The sequence below is a fragment of the Ochotona curzoniae genome, unplaced genomic scaffold (assembly GCF_017591425.1).
Source record: "Ochotona curzoniae isolate NIBS_2020 unplaced genomic scaffold, NIBS_Ocur_1.0 contig_3432, whole genome shotgun sequence".
Classification (NCBI taxonomy): Eukaryota; Metazoa; Chordata; class Mammalia; order Lagomorpha; family Ochotonidae; genus Ochotona; species Ochotona curzoniae.
Window position 1 is genome coordinate 20,435,905 of NW_024465859.1, and position 20,696 is coordinate 20,456,600.

The 20,696-nt window shown below is 59.1% G+C and overlaps 1 protein-coding gene across 2 annotated transcripts; it reads right to left on the reverse strand.

Annotated features, from left to right (window-relative positions):
- Positions 1 to 1,777: 1,777 nt before the first annotated feature.
- Positions 1,778 to 15,518, reverse strand: TP53I11 (tumor protein p53 inducible protein 11). Of its 2 annotated transcripts, none has more exons than XM_040980150.1 (8): positions 15,407 to 15,518; positions 6,977 to 7,056; positions 6,392 to 6,548; positions 5,952 to 6,010; positions 5,770 to 5,818; positions 5,338 to 5,434; positions 4,143 to 4,244; positions 1,778 to 3,762 (listed from the first exon to the last, which is right to left on the reverse strand). In XM_040980150.1, the coding sequence occupies exons 3-8, from the start codon at positions 6,518 to 6,520 to the stop codon at positions 3,629 to 3,631; spliced, it is 570 nt and encodes a 189-aa protein (XP_040836084.1). In that variant the 5' UTR covers positions 6,521 to 6,548; positions 6,977 to 7,056; positions 15,407 to 15,518; the 3' UTR covers positions 1,778 to 3,628. The 2 variants fall into 2 exon arrangements, with proteins under 2 accessions (XP_040836084.1, XP_040836083.1); XM_040980149.1 differs by having other exon boundaries at positions 6,977 to 7,060.
- Between the last annotated feature and the right edge of the window lie 5,178 nt (positions 15,519 to 20,696).

The following is a 20,696-nucleotide window of genomic DNA, read 5'->3' on the forward strand; positions in this document are numbered from 1 at the left end:
CCCCACCAGCCGGGGCCTCGCTCCTCTCGGCCTCAGGACCCGGTGCCAAGCAAAGGAGGACTGCACCACTGAGGAAGCAAAAGCCGATCTCATAGAAACTGTCCAGGAGGCCCCAAGAAGATTCCGGCACTGGGCCTGCAGTGCAATTCCGTGACTACCAGAGGGTGGCGCTGTCTCCACTTCAGCTTGCAGCTGTGGGATCCAAGAGGGGCCCAGCGGGCAGTCACTTGCCCGTCTGTGTGTGACCACATACTCAAGGAGGCGCGGTCACCAAGCACGTGTCCAGGATACTGTCACATCTGCCTCCTGACTCTCCCGGCAACGAGCCAACTCTGGCTCCCTCTCAGCTCTACCGCTAAGACAATTCTGTGCTGTGTGCCCCTCCTCATGAAGTCCGCACACACACACTCACGGACACACGTCACAGTTCTGTGTCCCTCTGGCCACCGCTGTCCCTCCCTTCCCCAGAAGAGGCAACCCAACACCACCTGCTTCTCTCTCCTCCTGCCCAGAGGTGAGGATCGGTGGCTTCTGCAAGCTTCCTGCCAGCACCTTGCCACACTCTCCCCTGCCTTGCATACCTCCAGGAATGGAGAGCTCACTACCTCCCCAGGCAGCCTCCTGCCTCTGACCCACTGATTCAGCACCCAGCTTCCTTGTTTCCATCCGTGGCCTCCCACTCACACCGTCTCCTCCTGGCCCACCCTGGGCCCCATTATCTCCAGGCCGAAAAGCCCTCTGGACCCGTTCCATGCCCTTGCCCTGTCCACGTCACATCTCCAAGTGCTCCCCCTTCAGCCTCAGGCAGGGATGTTCCCATACACACAGGCCCTCCAGTTCCAGGCCAGTGCTGGCAGCTGGACCGCAGGAGGCCAAGCACCGAGTGGACTCCGTGGGAGGGAGCAATGGAATCCTGATGAATGACACCTCAGGTTTGACTAGCAATGTCTGCCATGGGCACTGGGAAGGAAGGAGCAGCAAGACGCCTGTTCCCCTCTCCCTCCATTGCTTCCATGCCACGGGCACCTGCACCAGCTCCTGGCCTACCCTGGCGCTCACAGGCCACCTGGAGAGCGGCAGCCAGAAGCTGTGCACCTGCTGTACACATTGTTCACCCTTTTCCTGTTCCCTCCCCACCGCCACTCTGCCCTGCTCCTGTGTGGCCTGTGATGGCAAACTCAACCGGGGCTCCTTAGAAGTTGTGGTGGAGCCTGTAGTTGGCACCCCAGCCCTCTCGGAGGGACCTGGGGCGTGCCCATCTCTAGACCTCCTGGAAGAGGCAAACAATGGCATGGAAGTTGGCAAAAAAAAAAAAAAAGCCCACGGGCAGAGTGGACAGGACTTGCTGGGACAGGCAGGATGGCCTCTCTTTAAGGTTTTCGCTCCAGGACTGGGCAGCACGCATCCAAGACTTTCCCTGGGAAGCCACGCCCTGCCTTGACTACCACTTGCCAAGGAGCCCCTCCTGCCCCTGGAGTCCTCATGGGACAGGGTTAAGAGATTCAGGCCCACACCCAGGCCTTCTCAGAGTCCCTCTCCATACATACCCAGGGTCCCCTCCTCAGGTCCTCCCAAGCCAGCCACGGCCCCAGCACTTTGCCCTGTCCCCCCACCCCTGAAGGCCCCTTGTCGGAAGTCTATTTTGCAAACTGTGGCTGGTCCTTGCAACAGATCCCAGAGCTAACTTATGTTTCTCTTCTGTGTGATCCTCCCTCGCCCCCTTTTTTATATGATGCAGCCAGAGTTTTTGTAATATAAAACAGGACGCCCACACGGATGGTTTTGCACTGGTTTTGTGACTGTTTCTTATAAAAAGAAAAAAGGAACGAAGAATAAATAGTGACCGTGAAGAAAGGTGGTCTTGCTTTTGGGGGGAAATGGTGGTGGTGGTGAGGCTGGCCCGGGATGCAGGCAGAAGCTTGGCAGAGATGGGGAAGGGAAGGTAACACAGGGCAGGCCCACACCACCCAGGCCTTTCCTCTGCATCTTAGGGTCCCCTTGTCCCTCTCCTGCCAACCCTCGCCTCTCCCCTGGGCCCCACCCTCACTGTGGGTGGTGGTGTGGGTCCCTCACTTGGGACAATGTTTTACAAAGTCCCAAGGCCAAGAGCATGGCTGGACAGCCAGGGTCAACGCTCTTTCCTCAACCACCTGGGGCCAGGCTTGGCCAACTGTCCATGTCACAGGGCCTCAGCCCAAGGTGCCCAGTGCACAGCCTGGCACCCTCTGTGCCCCAGGCTGCCAGCGTAGACAGGACAACCCAGCCAGCATCCACCACGGCATGATAGGCCCCAGGCTTTGGCCTTTGGGGAGCCACAGGAAGCCCCTGGCCTGCCTTTTGTGGCTGCAGAAGAGCCCTGGGGAACAGCAGATGGAAACAGCAGGAGGCAATGGCCCCAACAAAGTGTTGGCAGCACTCAGCCTCTCGGCAGCACTGCCAGGCAGGAACCTGTAGGTAGGCAGGCAGGAAGGCAGACCCATGGATGCTAGAGCTGGCTGGGCCCTGGACGCCTCACCTGTGCCTGCCTGTCCACGGGGTTACCATTCCTAGAGTGCTAATGGCAAAGGGCAAGGGCTCTGGGGGCGCACAGCACAGGTGGGTGGGCCTGTGGGAAAGGCTAGCAAGGGGCTCTGAGGCTGCAAGGGGGCCCACCACCCTTGGGAGCAAGGGAACTTCCACCCATCTCCCCTGCACAGTCATCTTGGGTCAAGCTGCCAGTCCAGAGGGCAGCACCCGATTAGGGGGAGGTGCTGGGCCAGGGATATCAGGCCAAGAGGACAGCTCGGCTTGGCTTTGCTCCTCCATCTCCAACCCCTGTCACTCCCACGTGGCCTCCATGTGGCAGTACCTGTGTCCATGTTTCGGAGGCCTATGCGTGAGGCTGTAGACTGACCTAGCCCAGGCAGGCTAAAGAGGGGATTCCCCAGGCCCTGGGGTGGACACGAACTACCCTATAGCAAGTCTGCAGCGGGGGCCACTGGATATTAAAGGGAAGTGCCAGTTCCACCTACAATCACTGCCCATCAAGCTGTACTGGGCAGTGAGAAAGGGTACATTTGTGTGCGTGGCCAGTGTGTGTATACGTGACCAGGTGTGTACGTGTGTTCAGGAGCAGGGGGACAAGGGGTGAGGTGGAGAAGGCCCCAAATGAGGGGTGAGGGCCCAGGGTCAAGGTCTCAGGGGGTCCCGGGCAGAAGACAGAAATCAAGTTCAGCTGCTTGGGCGCCAGGCTGGTCTGTGGGGGAAGGGAGGGTTGGCGCTGGAGAAGGAGCGGGCTGTGGCCCCCAGCCTCACACATAGGCAGCTTCCTGGCCCCGACTCGGTCCATGGATCCCAGGCTCTGGGTGCGAGAGTCCCACGCAGAGGTGTCCCGGGAGTAGGGTGAGAAGCAGGTGCAAAGGCCTGCATTTCCTCACGGCAGCATCTCAAACCAGAAAGGCCCGGAGAGCAGGGCACCCGGGAGGAGGGGACAGTGCAGGCCTCCCATCAGCAGTGGAGCTGGGGCAGCCCAGGGAGGGGCCCTCCTGCCTCCCAGAAACCCCAGAACCAGCCAGGTCTCAGGCCTGGGCAGGCCTCCCCCTCATCCCCAGCCAGCCTCCTCCTCCCCACCAGCCCTGCAACTGGTTGGCTACACTTTCTTGGGCTTCCGGCCGACTTGGTAATAGTAGTACACGCTGATGGCAACAAAAACGAGGCGGCTGGCCAGGAGCAGCAGGATCCCCAGGGACATGAGGCCTGTCTCGGCCAGTGTGGCAGTGACCACTGTGGGGGAAAGAAAAGCCAGCGGGGAGGTCAGGGGAGGGACAGGATGCTGGACCACCCCTTCCCAGGCTGACCGTGTCCTGTCAGGCAGCGCATGCAGGACCCGGCCTCCCTACCGCCCGCCTCCCTGGGCCCTCCATGGTGTGATGAGGGGCAGGGCCCATGCAGCCCTTGATTGTGCTGTGAATGTAGCATGGGCCAGGGCAAGCTTGGGCTTCCGGGAAGACACAGGTGTGCGGCCTGTGTGTACAGGTGCACAGGCGATCACAGCCACAGCAGCCCCTGGTCCCCATCTCTCCCGTAAACTGCAGGGGTGACAGCTATACAGCATGAAGCAGAGCGCAACGGCAGGGCACAGCCAGGGAGTGGAAGGCACTCACCCAAAAACTGGACCCCAAAGTAGCAGGCTTCAGTGAGCAGGGTCCAACGAATGATGACCTTCTCGGCCGTGTAGAGGGCGTTCCACATGATCAGGGAGATGCCTGGGGCAGGGGACAACCCTTGCTTGACAGTGGCACAGCCCAAGCCCCCAGCTCCTCCCCCTCTCTCGCAGGGGTGTGGATGACCTGCACTTTCACAAGTCCCCACCCCAACTCCATCTTTCAATCAAAACCTGTTCATCCCATGTCCCATTCCTCACCACCCCCCAACCCAGGCTCAGTTCTGCTGCTGTAATCCCTGCCTGTCGCTCCCAGGGCCCTAGGGGTCCCTGGGCCAGTCACTTTGTTTCATTGGGACTTGATTTTCCCATCTGCAAGATGGGAGGGTTCGGTTGGTGGGTGGCCCCTGACCTTAGCCAGTTGTGTCCTCGGGACTCGGCATTGATGAAAAGGTGAGTTTACACGTTTCCTTGGCCTCTCCAGGGAGCCCCAGGAAAAGGTCACCCCAAGAAACTCAGAGGGAAGGAGCTCAGACTCCACCTCTGGTGCTCCCAGGAGCCTTGTTTCCCCAGGGTCTGCAGGCTCTGCAGCCATGGCCCCAGGGGGCACCTCCTCCTTTCCAGCCATCTCCACTGCACTCTGCCACCGCCCATGTGAAGTCAGCCTTCATCACCATCACTTGGACGCCAGCGGTACTGAAGACCGAGTGCAAGCAAGGGAAATGGTCCCAGGATGGGGAGTGGGTATCCTTGGGTGGCGAGGTCCTGCCCACTGTGGGAATGTGAGCTAGGAGGTGGGGGGAGGCAGGCGGACCCAACCACACAGGGGGTTGACTTTGTAGGCCACAGGGATCCCTGAAATGCTTGGAGTCGGGGGGGAAGAAGGGATACACCCCTGCTGGGCTGTGTAAAAACAGCCCAACAGAGTCACTGGGTGCAACTCGGTATACACTAGTGATTCCGACGGCCCTGGGGTCTGGGGTGGAGTGGCCATGTGACTCCAGAGGACAGAGCCAAGCCTCACACACTTCTGTACCCCAGCAGGCAGCATGGCAAAGTCCCAGAGCACTGGTACATTCTACCAAAGGCCACCAGATGGCAGCATCTACCCATCAGAGGCCGACCACTCTGCAATGGGGCAGGGGTTGGGTTGGGAGACACTCCCAGGGGGCCCTCACCCACCCAAGAGCACTCACTGAGGAGGGCACCACCGTAGAGTCGGATGGGTGTCTTGCTTGTCACCTCAGCTCCATCAAAGACAGCATCGTAGAGCTGGTCAGGGAAGGCGAGGGCCTGTGGACAGCAGAAGGGGCACTCTGAGCCCTGGCTGTGGATGCAGATTGAGCGGAGTGGCATTCGGGGGGGGGGGGGGGATTTCCTTCTTTCCCCCACGGAGCAGGGTCTTTGGAGAGCAGAGTCGAGGGTCGGGTCCTTGACCACCCACCACCACTCTAGGCCAGACCAGCTGTTCTGGAGTTTCTTGGAGTTGGGAGTTGGGGTGTCAGAGACAGTGGAAGCTGGAGGGCCCCCCCAAGCCAGGGGCAGCAGCCGAGACCAGGAATGCCAGTGAGTGCCAGTACAGAGGGTGAGGAAGCCGGGGTGTGTTTGTGTGGAGGGGTGGTGCTTACCATGATGGCGATGCCAGAGAACAGCACAGCTGAGACAAACTGCCAGACCCTGGGGACGGACAAAGCCAGGTCACAGCTGGGCTCCAGGGGACCCTCCCTCCACATCCGGGGGAAGGGAGTAAGGTGGTGTAGGGGGCAGTAACCAAATGGGGGTCTTCCTCCCCCTCCCGCACAGAGCTCACCTGAGCCCCAGCGGCTCCCGAACAGCAAACTTAATTTCATTGCCCAGGACCTGGCTGATCTGTGGACAAAGCAGGTCAGGCGGGCAGCGGGAAAGGCAGCGCCCACAACCCCCACCTCTACCGCACCACCCGGGTGTCTCCGTCCACTCACACAGCCGCCACGCAGCCCCTGCCTCCACTTGGCACCTACAAGCTGCAACTACAGGGGAGCTGAGGTGGCCCCTGCCTCAGCTTCCCCTGCATGTAATGGCTTAGCCGTTGCATCGCCATCCCCCAGGGACAGGAGAGCAAAGAATCCCCAAGCAGCAGCTGATCCCAGAAGCCATTCCGGTTCTAGTCTCCCGACTCCTCACACCCGCCTAAACAAACACACAAGGAAGGTTCCAGAACAAGGAGCCCAGCCCTAGGGCCACCGGCTCTCCCGGTCCCTCGGTGCCCACCTTGGAGCGGTGTACTTCCCCGTCGTCGTCCTCGCCGCCCACGCCCAGCACCTTGCGCGTCTTGAGGCGGCTCACCAGGTCCGTCTGGCTGTGCTTCTTCATCAGCGGTGGGGGCTGCTTGGCCGCCATCTTGTCGTGGAGCCCCACCTGGGGAGCGCTGGGAACAGATGGTGGGGTCAGCCCGGCTCTTAGGCCTGGGGATGGGGGCAGATCCCCACAGATCCTCCATCCCAACCTCAGGGCCTTGCTAAGATCGCCATCTACTTGGGGCCTCAGTTTCCCCGTGGGTAAAATGGGCTGGGTTGGGGCCTGGCTCACAGTAAGCCTCAGAGTAAACACTGGGGGCTAGGGGCTAGGCAGAGCTTTCCCGCGGGGATGGGGGTGAAGGAGGCTGGGAGCGGGGGCACTTGGGTCTTGGGCCCCATCACCTGCCACCCAGCAAGCCCTCTCCACCCCCATCTTCTCCCCTCCCCTCCAGAAGCAACGGGCCTGGTGTGGGGCACAAAAGGAGGCCCCAAGATCTCCCACAGCCTCCAAGTCTCCAGCCTCCCCTTCTACCCTGCGAAACCAGCGCTGAGCACCTACTGTGTACAGGGGGCTGTGCTTGGCACCGAAGATGCAGAGATGAGCCGAACGCTGGTCCTCACCTTCAGTGGGTGCTCCGTCTACCTAGAGAAGTGGCGTCAGTTGGAGGGAAGGGCAATTTATGTCCATCCCTCTGGCTTCAGGCACGCTCGGTCAATGCTGCCACAGGCGGAGGGCACAAGTGTTCCCCCACACCATTTTTGCACCTGCCCTTGTTTTAGAATAACAAAAGCAAAACAAAGCACAATCTAACTGGAGAAGGAAAAAGCCGAGGGAGGCGGTACACCTGCTCGCATTTGGAAGCAGGACACCTGTCAATGGCAAGTCAGGATCTTCAGTGAATCTGACCCCCTCCCCCGGGGGAAGGCACCAAGCCATTACATGTCCCTCGCCACCATCTTCTGGTGACTCCGGACAGAAGCTGTGCTCAGCCTGGCCTCTCTCCTGCTGTGGGGCCAAGCTGGCCAGGAGGGGCCGGAAAGCCGCTAGGGAGAGCCTCATGCGGAGACACAGCCAATGCTGCCTAGCCTCCGCCCAGCCTCCCCTCTGGCCTTGTTCTTTAAGGCATGCGGGAACATGCACCTTTTGGGGGTTGCGCAGTTGTGAGAATTTCAACACACATAGATTCACGGAGCTGCCACCTCCACACAGGCCATGCAGCAATGGTCACAGCCTCCACACCACCTTGTGCTGTTTCAGCCATCCTTCATCCCAGCAGCCACTGATCTACTCTCCCATGCCGTAGTTTTGTCTGTGCAAAGGCACCACAAAGCAGCCGGTGTTGTGGCACAGCAGGATAAGCTGCCGCTTGGAACACCCACATCCCATATCTGTGTGCTGGTTCGAGTCCTGGCTCTTCCCTTTCCTGCTGTGCTCTATGGGAAATCAACAGAGAGTGGCCTAGGTGTTTAAGCTTCTGGCCCGTGTATGGGAGACCTGCAGTGTCCCTGGCTGCCGGCTTCAGCCTGGCCCAGCCCTGGTTGGTGTGGGCCTTTGGGAGAGTGAATCAGCCAACGTGAGCTCTCTCTCCTGTCGAATGCACACACAGAAGGGATTATGAAGGCCCCAGGCTCTGCATCTGGCACAAGACCGCTGGGCCTCAGCCAAGCTCTTGTAAAGACCCAGAGCGGGGCATTCTGTGTTCCCGTCCACTCATGGCAGCACAACCAGGCAGCTGCCAGGGTCTCAAGGCAATGAATGGAGTCGAGCACACGTGTCTGCGTTTTCTGGAAAGCCACAGGTTTTCGCTTCTCTAAAGGTAAATAGCCCAAAGTGTGACTGGTGACTGACAGGGACATCAGAAAGACTCGTGGACAATGACATTGAAAAGAAAGGTGGAGCAAAAAAAAAAATCTTTTAAAGTTCCATTCATAGCTTTTATTTTTCATAATAGGCATTTTCCATAAACTTTTTGAAGACCTTTCATATGCATGGATTTTAAAACCCTCTTTACCAAAATAAACATTTTCAGAAGTTATTTTATTTATTTTGTTGGAAAGGGAGGGAAACAGAGAAAGGAAAGATACAAAGAAACAGTATCTTCCATTCAGTGGCTCATATCCCAAAATTGCATCAGCCAGGGCTGGGCCACGCCGAATCCAGGAGCTTCATCCAGCTCTCCTACATGGATGCCAGGGACCCACATGCTTGGGCCATCAACTGCTGCCTCCTAACCGAGCTGAGGACAGAGGGTGCCTCCCAATCCTCCATCCTGGGCCCCCTGCCAGCCACGCAGTTGCCTCCAGTACCTCCAGGTCAGTCCTCCCACACTGAGGCAGGCACTGCGGTGCAGTGAGGCTAGCTGCGACACCATCTGAGTGCTGCCCACTTCTAATCCAGCTGCCTGCTAATGTACCTAGGAGGCCACGGAGGGTGGCCCAAGGACTTGGGACTCTGCTACCCATGTGGAAGACTCAGATGGAGCTCCTAGCTCTTGAGCCTGGCCCAGCCCTGGCTATTGTTGCCATCTGGGGCAGGGGAGGGAAGAGCATGAGCAGTGGGTGGACGATCTCCGTCACTGTTTTTGAGATAAACACAGAGACGACCACATTGCAGCAGGGCTGGTGGTTAGACAGGGAGCAGTCCAGGCATGCACCTGGGCTACTTCCACTTCCCTTTCTTCACTCACTCAACCGTGCACCATGGAAAAAGCCAACCCATGCAGCCCTTGGGTTTCCTGTTTGGCCCAGCTCCCTCCCGAAGGCACCCCAGAGGACCATGTGGCCTCCAGGGCTCCTGAGACTGTAGCCCCAACGCTTTGGCTCTGGCCAGCCTCCTGTGGAGTGATTTACAGCCAAGCCAGGCAACCCACCAGGGCTTCCTCCTGCTGAAGCCGCAACCCCAGGCCTGCTTGTTCCCCAACTCCCTGTGTGTGTGTGTGGCCCTTTATTGCCATCCTCGTCAAACCCGTTGGCTCTCCATGTCTGAGGCAAGCTCTTAGCCATTTCCATGCTTGGCCTAGGCCACTTAGACTGAATTCACCAACACTGAATGATCCTGGGGCGGGCAGGTGTTCTGCCTAGCCAAGTACTTCCGAAGGCAGCATAGGGTGATAAACAGCCGTGGGGCCCAGGGCGCGGACCTCGCTACCTGCAGATTATCCAGGGCTAGCTGTGGCAGCCCTACAGAGGCTCTGCTCCGTCCATGCCCTTGCTGGGGCAGGGAGCCGAAGTCCGGGCTGGGCAGATCTGCCTCCAGCCACATGAAAGCAGGTGGTACAGGGAGAAGCCACGGCACTTTGCAATGAGACAGGACAAATCTGCCCACTCCCCCACTGGCCCAGTGGCCTCTGGGTGGGTGACACAACGGGAACCAGACAACGGGGCTTCCCTTGTATGGTGCTCAAGACCCAGATAGGAAGAACCTGGCCGTGTAGACATCCTGGCTGGAGAATGGGATGAGGCAGCTGACCCACCTGCTACACGAGACTGCAAGGTTTATGAGTGAGTTAGCTGGGGAGGCGGGGGAGGGAACAGAGAGAGGCAAGCCAGGCAGAAGCACTCCCAAGACCTCCTGCAAGACCCCCAGAGGCTGGGCCGGGCCTGGAAAAGAGGGGCTTCCTGGGGCTGCCAAGCTTGTAGAGGGATGCTGTGCTGACTGACCGGGAATGCCAGGGCTCGGTTCCCATCCCTGGTGGCTCTATGACTCCAGAAAGGTCCCCATGCCTCTCTGAGCCCCATGTCTGCACCTCTGAACTCCAGCTGTGCCTTTAGCTCTGTTCCAGGCTTGCAGTGATCCTAGAGAAAAACACAACTGGGAACCCAGCACCAGCTGTGAGCGCCACTAAGGAAAGCAGCTACCAGGGCACAGGACAGTGGCCCGGGTGTGGCACTGAGCAGCAGGGACCTCCACGGGGAGGGGATAGCATTCCTGTGCGGGCTTCTCCCATCACCCTGGGAGCCTGTCTAGGAAGCCCGGTTTCCATAGAAACCAAAGGAGACTGTGCCACGAGGGCTGTTGCCTCAGGAACCCTGACCAGCCAGGGGAGGAAGGGCCCAAAGCACCTAACAGATGCCAAGCCTCCCTATGAGTCACAGTGAGTCACACATCCTCTGTGCCATCCCCGAAGCATCATGGCCAAGGGGCCACTTCCTTCCAAAGACCCTGATGCAAAGGAGCCATAGCTCTTCCCCCGATCTAGCAGGCACACCTGCCCCTGAGGGACACCTGTCATATCCCAGTGACAACGGCCCTACTGTCATGCCCATTTTCTAGATGAGCAAACCAAAGCCCAAAAGAGTTATGCGTCTGTTTCTAGTGAACATGGAAGTACTGGAATCCCAACCAAGTCAACTGTGCTTTAACGGGAACTCCCGAGAGAAGCTGTGTGTGTGTGTGTGTGTGTGTGTGTGTGTGTGTGTGTGTAGAGGGGGCGTGCTGGAAGAGGGGAGGGTCTGCTGAACTTGTTCCCCAGCCCCACAAAACTGCACTCTGCCCTCCTCTGCCAGCATTGCCCCTCACCAAGTCCCTGGCGGGCCCCCAGTTTCTGACCGGCTTCCTGGATTAGGCGCCCCCCACCCCCGTGCCTGCGCAAGACTGCTGGGAGCAGTATTGTTCTGTTATCACACTGCTGCAAAATAGCTGGAAATGGGGTCTGGGACAGGGCATGAGGAGGCAGAAAGGGGAGGCTGGAGGGAAGGGGCCCTGTTTGCAAGGATAGACCGGAGGGTACAGGGCAGCTCAGCCAGGGGGCAAGAGCCATGGCTCACCAGCAGCCACCAGCGTATGGGCCCTGGGACACCATGGCTGTGGCCCCTGACCTCAAAGTGCTGGTCAGTGAGTGGGGCCCTGGATGGAGGCGGGAGGGGCCTGCCTCGGACAGAACATCTAAGCTGCGTGCGAGTCGGGGGCGGGTGCAGCCGCGTCACCCCTATCTGTCATCAACTCAGCCTTTCTGCTGCTCGCCATCGCTGCCGACTGTGCCGATGACACAGAGTGGAGTGGAGCTGGGGGTTGGGGGTGAGTGAAGCTGAGGACAGGAGGGAGCAGGGTGGGAGTCGGGCTGCAAAGCTGGGCCCATGACAAGTCAGGGGAACACTCCACTCTCTGTTTCCAAGAACCTCGAGGAACGCAAACCTCAGCAGTTGGCAGTGGAGGGTGTGCCCTGAGTCACTGGCCTCAGGCAGGGCAGCTGAGGTCATGGGCAAAAAAAAAAAAAAAAAAAAAAAAGTGTTGGGCCACTGGAATTCCACTCGGCTCAACACCTAAGGGTCCAGCTTCCAATTTCTCCTAAGTTCCTCAACCTCAGTACCCCGGTGACCCAGCCCTGTACCTGCCACCTGCCTGCCAGTCCTCTGCCTACTCAAGGTGCCCAATTACCAGAAAAACAGAGGGACACCCAGAGTTATATTGTAAGCATCGTGCAGTTTGGGGACCAAATAAATATTCCATGCAGTGTTTGCATTGGGACAGAGGGTAGGGCAGGGACAAGAAGGGGCTATCCCCAGGGAGCCTGGCCCACTAGATACAGGATGCTGCTATGTTCCTGTTCCATCCGGGACACCCATCCATCGTGACCCAGAAGGTGAAGACAGGGGTTATGCAGAGGGTCCTGCCTGTCCCAAGTGCCACTCACACGGGGCAAAACCCATAGAGAAAGCCAGAGAGGCCTGGCCTCCCCCTCAGCCCAGTGAAAATGTCAAGGTCCTCTAGGGCAGCGAGTGCCATCGGTGGGACAGCCTGGCTCCTGGCTCTAGGCTCCCAGTGCCCAGTTCCCAAGTGGCTGGAGCCCTTGTGAATGCCTGGCTCAGCTCTGCCCCAGCCCTGCCTGGTGCCACTCAGGAACTTGGAGGTGGCAGGGAGGAAAGAAGCCAAGTTTCCTGGGTGTCCCTCCTGGCTGAGCTTCTTTTCTCAGAAGTAGGTGGCGATCTGTCTTCTGCAGCAGTTGGGGGAGACAGGTGGAGGGGTCTCTGGACTCTACCCAGCCCGGGGATGAGCCTCAAACACAGAGGGTCTCTCCCCCAGAGACTGAGGTTTGGGGCTTAGCGGTCCGCAACTCCATGCTGACATCCTAACCACCACCTGCTGTTTGAATGGCCTGGGGCCAGTGATGCGGCTTCTCTGGGCCTTGGTCTTCTCAGCTGGTAAATGGGTACAGTGACAACACCTGCCTCTCACCAAGGAGGAAATATACACAAAATATACAGAATGGGATGCTTGGGGACAAGGGCTCAGGAACTCTGAGGCTGCTTCGGTGTCTCTAGACCAGCTCCAGCCAGGGCCCCTTTGTGCCATGCTGGAGTGGAGAGCTTTGAAGGCCAGGGCTGCTATAGCCAGCAAGGAGGGTGGAAAAGAAACCGGGCAGTCCTGGGGAGCTGCCAGCAGGAGGCCAGAGAGTCCGAGGAAGAGGCTGGCCCAGGGCTGGAGAGGACACAGAATCCTCCAGGCTCTTCAGCCTGCGTGTTCCCCTCCGTGCGCTCAGAACTTAGCCAGGCCTTGCCCTGGCAGGGGCGTGGCCAGTGTCACTGAGTAATGGAGGCGTGGGGTGCCGGGGAAGCACCTGGGAGCCAGGCACTTGGTTGCAGCTGCTATTCCTGGGCTGGGAGACCCAGGATGACGCAAGTACATCTCTGTCCTCATCTGTGAAGAGGGGTCGGGGGGTGGAAGGGGGTGGGGCTTTACCCCATCTCAGCCAGCCTGGCCTCCTATGCAAGGGCTTCAACAGGTTCGAGGAAACAGGATTACACATTTATTTCTAAAAAAAATGAAACCAGGCCAAGTTTTCTCATGAGGCTGATTTTTCCCTGAAACTTCTTAAGACCCCGATATTATGCAGAGATTTCATATACATTTTTTTCCACACCAAAAGAATCTTTTAATTCACATTTCCACCATCCCTTTGAAGTACCTTCTATCTCTTCTCCACGCTGTCACTCCAGCCTAGCTGTGTCCCAGCCTCGGGGCCTTGGCACAGGCTGTTCTGGGCAGGAGTTAGAACTCTCAGCTCATTCCCCTCTCCTCCTCTGAGGCAGGGAGTGTCTCTGAGACACACCCTCCCACCTCAGACATCAAGACTCCAGCACCTGCTGGTGCACCATGCAGTCTGCTTATGGGTCTGCTATTTGCCCCTCCCCTGTCAGCTCCAGGAACACAATCCCCTCCCGGGGGGAGCACAGAACTGCAATTGCCACTCGGCTCCAAGCATTCTTTCTGGGCTAACAAAACCCCCACAACTGCCTTCAACAGACAAAAGGAGCAGCCCAAACCTCTCTGCACATGGGTCACTCTAGGTCCCATTTGCCTAGCGCAGGCAGGGCCGAGGTCTGAACCTGGAGGAAGGGATGCCACGGAGCGCGGACAGGTGCACCTGCCAGGTGGGGCGAGGCGGGGCGAGGCAGGGCAACGCGCTCAGGTTCAGACACAATAAGATGCGCGGGTGAGGCTGCCGTCGTGCCGGCAATAGCCGGGGCAGCCGATCTTAGTAGCAAATCAAAAAGAAAGATCTCTCCTCCCGGCCCTGGGCGGCGGCTAAGGGATGGACACTGCCCCCTCCTGGCTCTGCAACAAAACGACCCCCCACCGCTCCCATCCTCCACCCCGCCGCCCTCCCGGTCCCCGAGCTCCCCGGCTGCAGGTCCAGAACCCCTGGCGGGCAGCCAAGGGTGAAGACCCCAGGGACCGTCCGGCTGGGGGAACCCCAAAGGACGTCGCCCCGCCGGCTGGTCCTTGCGACAAAAGTTTGTCTAAAAGAAACCAAACAGGAAGTGAGGGTGGCGGGGCGGCCTTGGCCAGCTGCGCCGTGCTGCCGGGGGGACTCGGGGTTCGCGGCCTCCGCCCCGCCTCGCTCCCCACCATCCCGGCCGCGAGGAGGTGGCCCGAGCCCTGGGGGGAAGGGAGCGGGGAGGCGAGGAACAGCCAAGCCAGGACGCCGAGAGCAACTGGGGTGGGCGCGGCGTTCCCGCCCTTTCCTTTCAGACCCCCAGGGTGGGGGCGAGTATGTTTGCCCCGGAAAAGGGTCCCCCAGACCCCCGCTTGCAGGTCAGCGACCCTGCACCGCCCGCCAGCTCGGTGCGAATCGTGCGAGCCAGGGAGGGTTCGGGCGCCTCTCCGCACCTGTGCTTCCCCTCCCCGCCCCCCGGCCGGGGCAGAGGCGCCACCCGCGTTCCTCCCAGCCCCTCTCCAGCTGGGGGCTCTGGAATCTGTCCCACCTTGCTCTCCCCTTCCGATCGGCACCTCTCTCCCACTCCCATCCCATCCCCGGCTTCAGCCACTTTAAGACCAAGGGCTGGGGGCTGGGGCCCCCATCCGGGCTGCCAAGCGTCCCCACCCTGGGCTTCTCCGGCCCAATTCCCGCTCTCACAGCCCCCGTGACAGGCCTGTGGACAGGGGGCCATCCCGCCACCACCTGGGGCCGCGACCCTGCGGGGGCGAAAGACAGAGTAAGGGGAAAAACTCCCAAGTTTGCGCCGCGCACTCCTCCTCCGGCCGGGAACAATGGCGCGAGGGGGGAGGGGACGGAACCGAGCGCGGGGAACAGAGTCAGACCCCAGGGACCAAGGAGAAACTGCTTTTCGCTCTCTTTTTCGCTCGCTCCGAAACCAGAGACTGCGAGCCTGAAAGCGGGGGGCTGAGAGGGGGACATGAAAGCGAAATAAATAACCCGAGGAGCGGCAGCCCGTGCAGGCTGAAAGCCGGGAGGAGAGAGGGAAACCGAGTCAGAGGGAGGGGCAGTAGGGCGGAGGGAACGCCGAAGAGGGAAGCCGGATGGGCTGCGGGAACCGAGCCTCGGGGAGGACTCCCGGTGTCCGGGGGAACCCGCGCAGGTGCCAGGATGTCCGGGAGGCGCCCTGTCGGCGCGCGCCGGGTCCTCGCCCCCTCACCCCGCCGCGGTCCCCGGGGCCGCGGGAAGCCGGGCGGGCTGCGCGGCGATGCGCAGGCGGCGGCCGGCGGGCAGGTGCGAGGCTGGTGCCGGCGACGGGGCCCCGAACTTACGTGCTGTGCGGTGCTGAGGGTCTCACATCGCGCCGCCCGCGCCGGGCTCGGGCCAAGAAGGGCAGGGCAGGGCAGGGTCGGCTGGACTGCGCGCCCCGCGCCGCCGGCCTTTAGCCGAGTCTGGCGGCCCGAGCTGGTCCCTCCTCTTGGATCGGCGCGCGAGCCAATGGCGCGCCGTCCCCTCCCACGCGCCGGGCCGCCTCGCCCCCGAGGGTGGCCGCCGGGGCGCAGGCGGGAGAGGACTTGGTGGTGGATGGGGGCGGAGGGGGCGGGCCCCCGGAGAGCTACCAGCCGCGACTTGCCACGCAGATCGCCTGCGAGGGGCGCTCTCCCGTCCCCATCGGAGGCGAGTAGGAACCGAAACCTGGGGTGGAGAGATCGGTGGTGGCCAGAAGGACCGAGGCTGGCAAGTTCTGAGCGCCAGTTTTGCTGGGACTTGACCACTCGCGTACGCTGTCTTCACTCTCTTAGTGGGATTTCCCCAGGGCTTAGGCCACTGTCTGGAACAGGAGGCACTGTTGGCGATGCCCAAGTGTGAACTAACACAGTTGCGACCGTGGTCACCCGCTGCAGAGCGCCGGCTTGGTGCCAGACGCCCTACGCGGAAGCGGTTTCCAGTACTAACTCGTTTGATGCTCTTAGCAGCCTCTGAGATCCAGGCTACCAGGCCCATTTCACAGATGGTGGTGGTTAGTTCACTTTTGCCACCATCATCACAGCCTAGGGCCACCCTTCTCCCCCCATTGATAAGGCTTTGTTAAATAATAGCACATCTGCTGTCCTACCCTCTCCCCCCCCCCCATTCATCACCACCATCCATAGCTCTGAATTTCGGCACCAAGGCTTTTGGGGGACCCAGATCCCAGCATCCCAGCATATGCTGGAGGGAGCATGGTCTCAGACCCCTTGTCCCTGCACCTGCCTGGGGTAAGGGCAGTGTGAAAGATTGAGGTCAGAGGTTCTGGAGGCTTTCTGGGAGGTTCCTACAGAAGACAACTCTCTCTCCCCTTCTGGGCTCATTTTGCCCTGCTTCCAACAGCCCTGTACCCTGCTTCTTAGAATGTACCTGTAGCACTTACTGCAGTGATGGTAGTGGGGGCTGTGGTGGGCCTAGAAGCAGACAAGAAGAGGATCCAGGAAGATAAGGCAGAGAGGGGAGTGGCTGCCCCAAGCAGTCATCCAGGTGGGCATCGAGGCTCCACGTTTAGTTCAATTCTGCACCTGTTGTCTGAGGTGGAGCCCAGCAGGTTCCCTGGGCCCTCTGCCTCCTAGGGGTCCAGTGGCTCCAAGCCGCAGCTCTCCAGATTGCCTGTGAGGGGCGCTCTGCCGTCCCAGTTGGAAGCACATCGTTGGTGGGGCTCACTTCATCTGTTTACAAAGTGGGCTGACCTGCTATAAGAAGCACCTGTGGTTGTCTGGAAAATTTGAAGTTAGCAGAGGCACCTGGCACTTACTGAGCACCAACTGTGTGCAGGGCCCTCGGGGCTTGGCGTGGCGTGCAGAGAGCTGGGATTGGGCAGGAAAGCTGTGTCCTTTGCTGGGAAGTGACTCCAACGGTGTCTGGTTCATGGTCAGAACCAAGCAACCGGTAGCTGCTATCATTACCAAGGTGACTAAATCCACGGAGTCGTCAGCTCTGCTCCCAGCCAAGCACTTGGCCAGTGAAAGCCGATAACGGATGACTGAATCCATTAGTAACCAAACAACGACGCTGGGCCAGGGCTGCTTTGGGGTGGTGCTAGTGGCTTGGATGTGGTTTGAATGACCCCCAAGGTACCATGGGGGAAAGATCTAAGAAGGGGCAAGGCGACCAGTCACACACACACGTGCATGTATGCCATTCACGTGTGTCACTCCTTCTGCTATCTTTTCTACCTGCAGGTCTTTGAGGGGCAGAAGGGAAGGATCCCGGCTGCTCTCAGAGGAGTGAGCACCCCATCACTGGCAGCATGCAAGCCAGAGCTTTGCATGGAAGAACTGACAAGGGCCACCAGGGCAGGGATCCCCACCTTACATGCACAGGGATAATCTTGAAGTTCTGTGTCCCTTGGTGGCCATGAACAGGGAGGCTCAGTGCACACACTGGGCTGAGCCAGTCTCACCTTCCTTGGTGGAGGAGTCTTAGCTGTGTCCTTCCGTGTTCCCAGGGAAGGTCCAGGGTTCTGGGGCATTAGGGGAGGGCAGGACACAATCCCTGACTTTGGAACACTTCCAGAGAGTCAGGTGCAGCCTTGGAGATGCCTCACGATGAAATGGGATGGAGACACCCAGAGCTCCGAGGCTACCTCCAGCAAACATGGCCACCTACGGTGCAAATCTCTCCCCTTGTGTCCTGGTCAGCACCTTCCTAGCTCCTGCTGCATGGTGCTGGCGAGGGGCTGGCTCAGCGCTGCTAGGGCGGCTCCTTCTGTGTGGGAGAAAAGGTTCATACAGAGCTGGAGGGGAGGGAAGACTTTCCACCTCCACCCCGTACCCACCTTCCTAATACACCTTTTTAGAGGCCCTATTGTATTCCTCCATACCTGTTTTCCTTTTCTTTTTTCTTTTTAAGATTTCTTTATTTTTATTGCAAAGTCAGATATACAGAGAGGAGGGAGAGACAGAGGAAGATCTTCCATCTGATGATTCACTCCCCAAGTGACTACAATGGCTGGAGATATGCCGATCTGAAGCCAGGAGCCAGAAGCTTCTTCCAGGTCTCCCACATGGGTGTAAGGTCCCAAGGCTTTGGGCCGTCCTCAACTGCTTTCCCAGGCCACAAGCAGGGAGCTGGATGGGAAGTGGGGCTGCCGGGATTAGAATTAGCGCCCATATGGAATCCAGGTGCGTGCATAAGGACTTTAGCTGCTAGGATACTGTGCTAAGGCCCTCTTTTTTTTTTTTTTCTTTTTTTAAGATTTATTTGAAAGACGGTAATGGAAAGAAGGAGAGAGAGAGAACTTTCATTCATTGATTCACTCCTCATTGGCTGGGCCTCGCACCTGGTGCATGCAGTCAAGCATTTGGGCCCCGTATCCAACTGCTTTCTCAGGTGCGTTAGCAGGGAGGCACAGCAGCCAGGCCTAGAACTGGCGCTCCGATGTGGGCTGCCCGCATCGCAGGCAGCAGCTTAGTTCAGTATACTAGCACTCTAGCCTTTTCAGAAGTCCCGCGCATCCAGCTTGGGAACACTCCCAGGATGCCTTTCTATTATTGATTTTCCTGCCATAGTGCATCTTTACTCACGGGGCATTAGGCAGTTCAGTGTCAGGCTGCTGTGAGGTTTGCCAAGTGTCTTCCTAATGCTGCGGGAGTAGGGGCTCACGGGAGCATGGTAACAAGGAGCTGTCCGTGGGATTCGCAATACAGGACAAAGACCAGATCCCGCAGGGTGAGAGGAGGAGGTGGGGACCCTGGCTGTGGGTGAGAACCAGCTCTGTGGCCTCTGTCGCACTGGGAGATGCAGTAGACGTGTTGTGCCTCTCAGAACTGGTCATAGTCATGTCATGGAAGGTCCTTAGACGGGACACACTTATTTGTGGTTCATTCCTATGATTGTGATGCTTCTGCTTTGATGCATTCCTCCTGAGGCGCCTCAGGAGCCTGGGCGTGGAGCCAGGAGATGGCCAGCCCATGACAGACTGACTGTCACTCTCTGGTCCAGTGGGAGCATGGGAGCAGCTGTGGCCTTGTCTGCCCCTGGGCTCACGTGGGCAAGGGTGATAGGGGTGGGTGAGAGAGTATGCATGAGTGTGCCTGTGTGTTTGCACCTGCACAGGTGGAGGTGGGGTGCTGGGAAAGGGAGGTGGACAGGGACTGCCCACGTTCCTGATGGGAACTTGAAAGGAAAGATAGGGATTTTACTGGTTGCCATGAGGTTAGTGTTAGCCCGTGGGGAGGAGAGAGGCTGGGGGAGCCAGGCTTGTGTCTAGTCTAGGGGAGTCTCCGGGCTGGGAGATAGTGACACCACCCTCTTCTTGGAGTTGGGGATGGGAGTATAGGGGAGAGGCTGGCAGAGGCCTGCTATGATTGAGGCCTGGGATTCTGGAACCACTAGACCTGGAGCAATTTCTCACTTGTCTGGACCTCAGTTCCCTCATCTGTAAAGTGGAAAGAACGATGGGGCCAACTGCTTGGGGTTATTGGGCCTTTAAGAGAGCAGGTGCAAGTGCTAAGTCATTATGGCTAGGGTTGATATTGGCAGTCCAGGGGAAACAGGGGCCTCACAGTGTGGGTGCTGGGTCAGTGGCAAGGGGCAGCTCTGGGTGACAGGGGTCAAGCCCAGGTTAGTGGGACCATTCCTGGAGGAATGTGTTGATCCAGTCACACAGGGAGTGGAGCCAGGGATCTGGGCTTTCTAGAATCCCTTGGTGGTGTGCCTCCCTGCCCCCAAAGCCCCTGCTCTGGGCCTGCCTGGGGAGAAAAATCCCAATGCCTCTCTCCCTGCCTGTCGCCTGGTGGTCCTGCGGTGAGCATCAGGAGGGGGAGGGGTGCTCAGCAAGCACTTCTCAGGCAGGCCCACCCCACCCACCCCCCGACACACACACACACACTGCTTCCAACCAGGGAAGACTGACCAGGCCTCCTTCTGCCGCCTCCACCCTTCCCTCCTGTGACTCATCCTCATCTCGTTGCTGGTTGGCTCTTGCTACACTGGGACCACAAAATGTCAGGCAATTCCTTACCTGTGGGAGACAGAATGGATGGAGCGGGGGTGGAAGCAAGGAGCATCGGGTCTCCCCAGAGCTGGAGAATGATCTCCAGGACCAAGGCCAGCTCTTTCCTGTTTGGGAAGGGGGTTTGTGGTGGGAAGGGGCCAGGGACACAGGGAAGAGGAGGATTGGGAATTAGCCTGTGCTGGCCTGAGGTACAAAGCCCTGCTCCTCTGCTAACGCATCCCACAGCATTAGGCAAGGCATGCAAGCCTCCCTGAACCTCGGTTCATCTGTGAAATGGAAAGAGGAAGACCTTGATGATGCACTGTGTATTTGAAATTTTGAAGAAGACTGACCGACTCACAGTCAGTCCTCCGTAGGTATTCATGGACCCAGTGAAGGAATAAACACATGGAAATGCCACTGGGAGGGGCCAGGGGACACTGCAGTAGCCCTGTGTGCAGGAAAGTCACTTTCTCCCGACCACTGTGGGCTGTGGGGTCATCGTCATGGGCCCTGGGGGGTCATCGAGGGCTGTGGCCAGCAGCTCACCTGCCTCTTGCCCAAGAGGATGCTGGGCCACAGAGGGGCACTGTTATTAAGTCAAAAATGGCCTTCTGGGCTTTTCTACATGCCAGATGCTCAGCCGGGTGCTT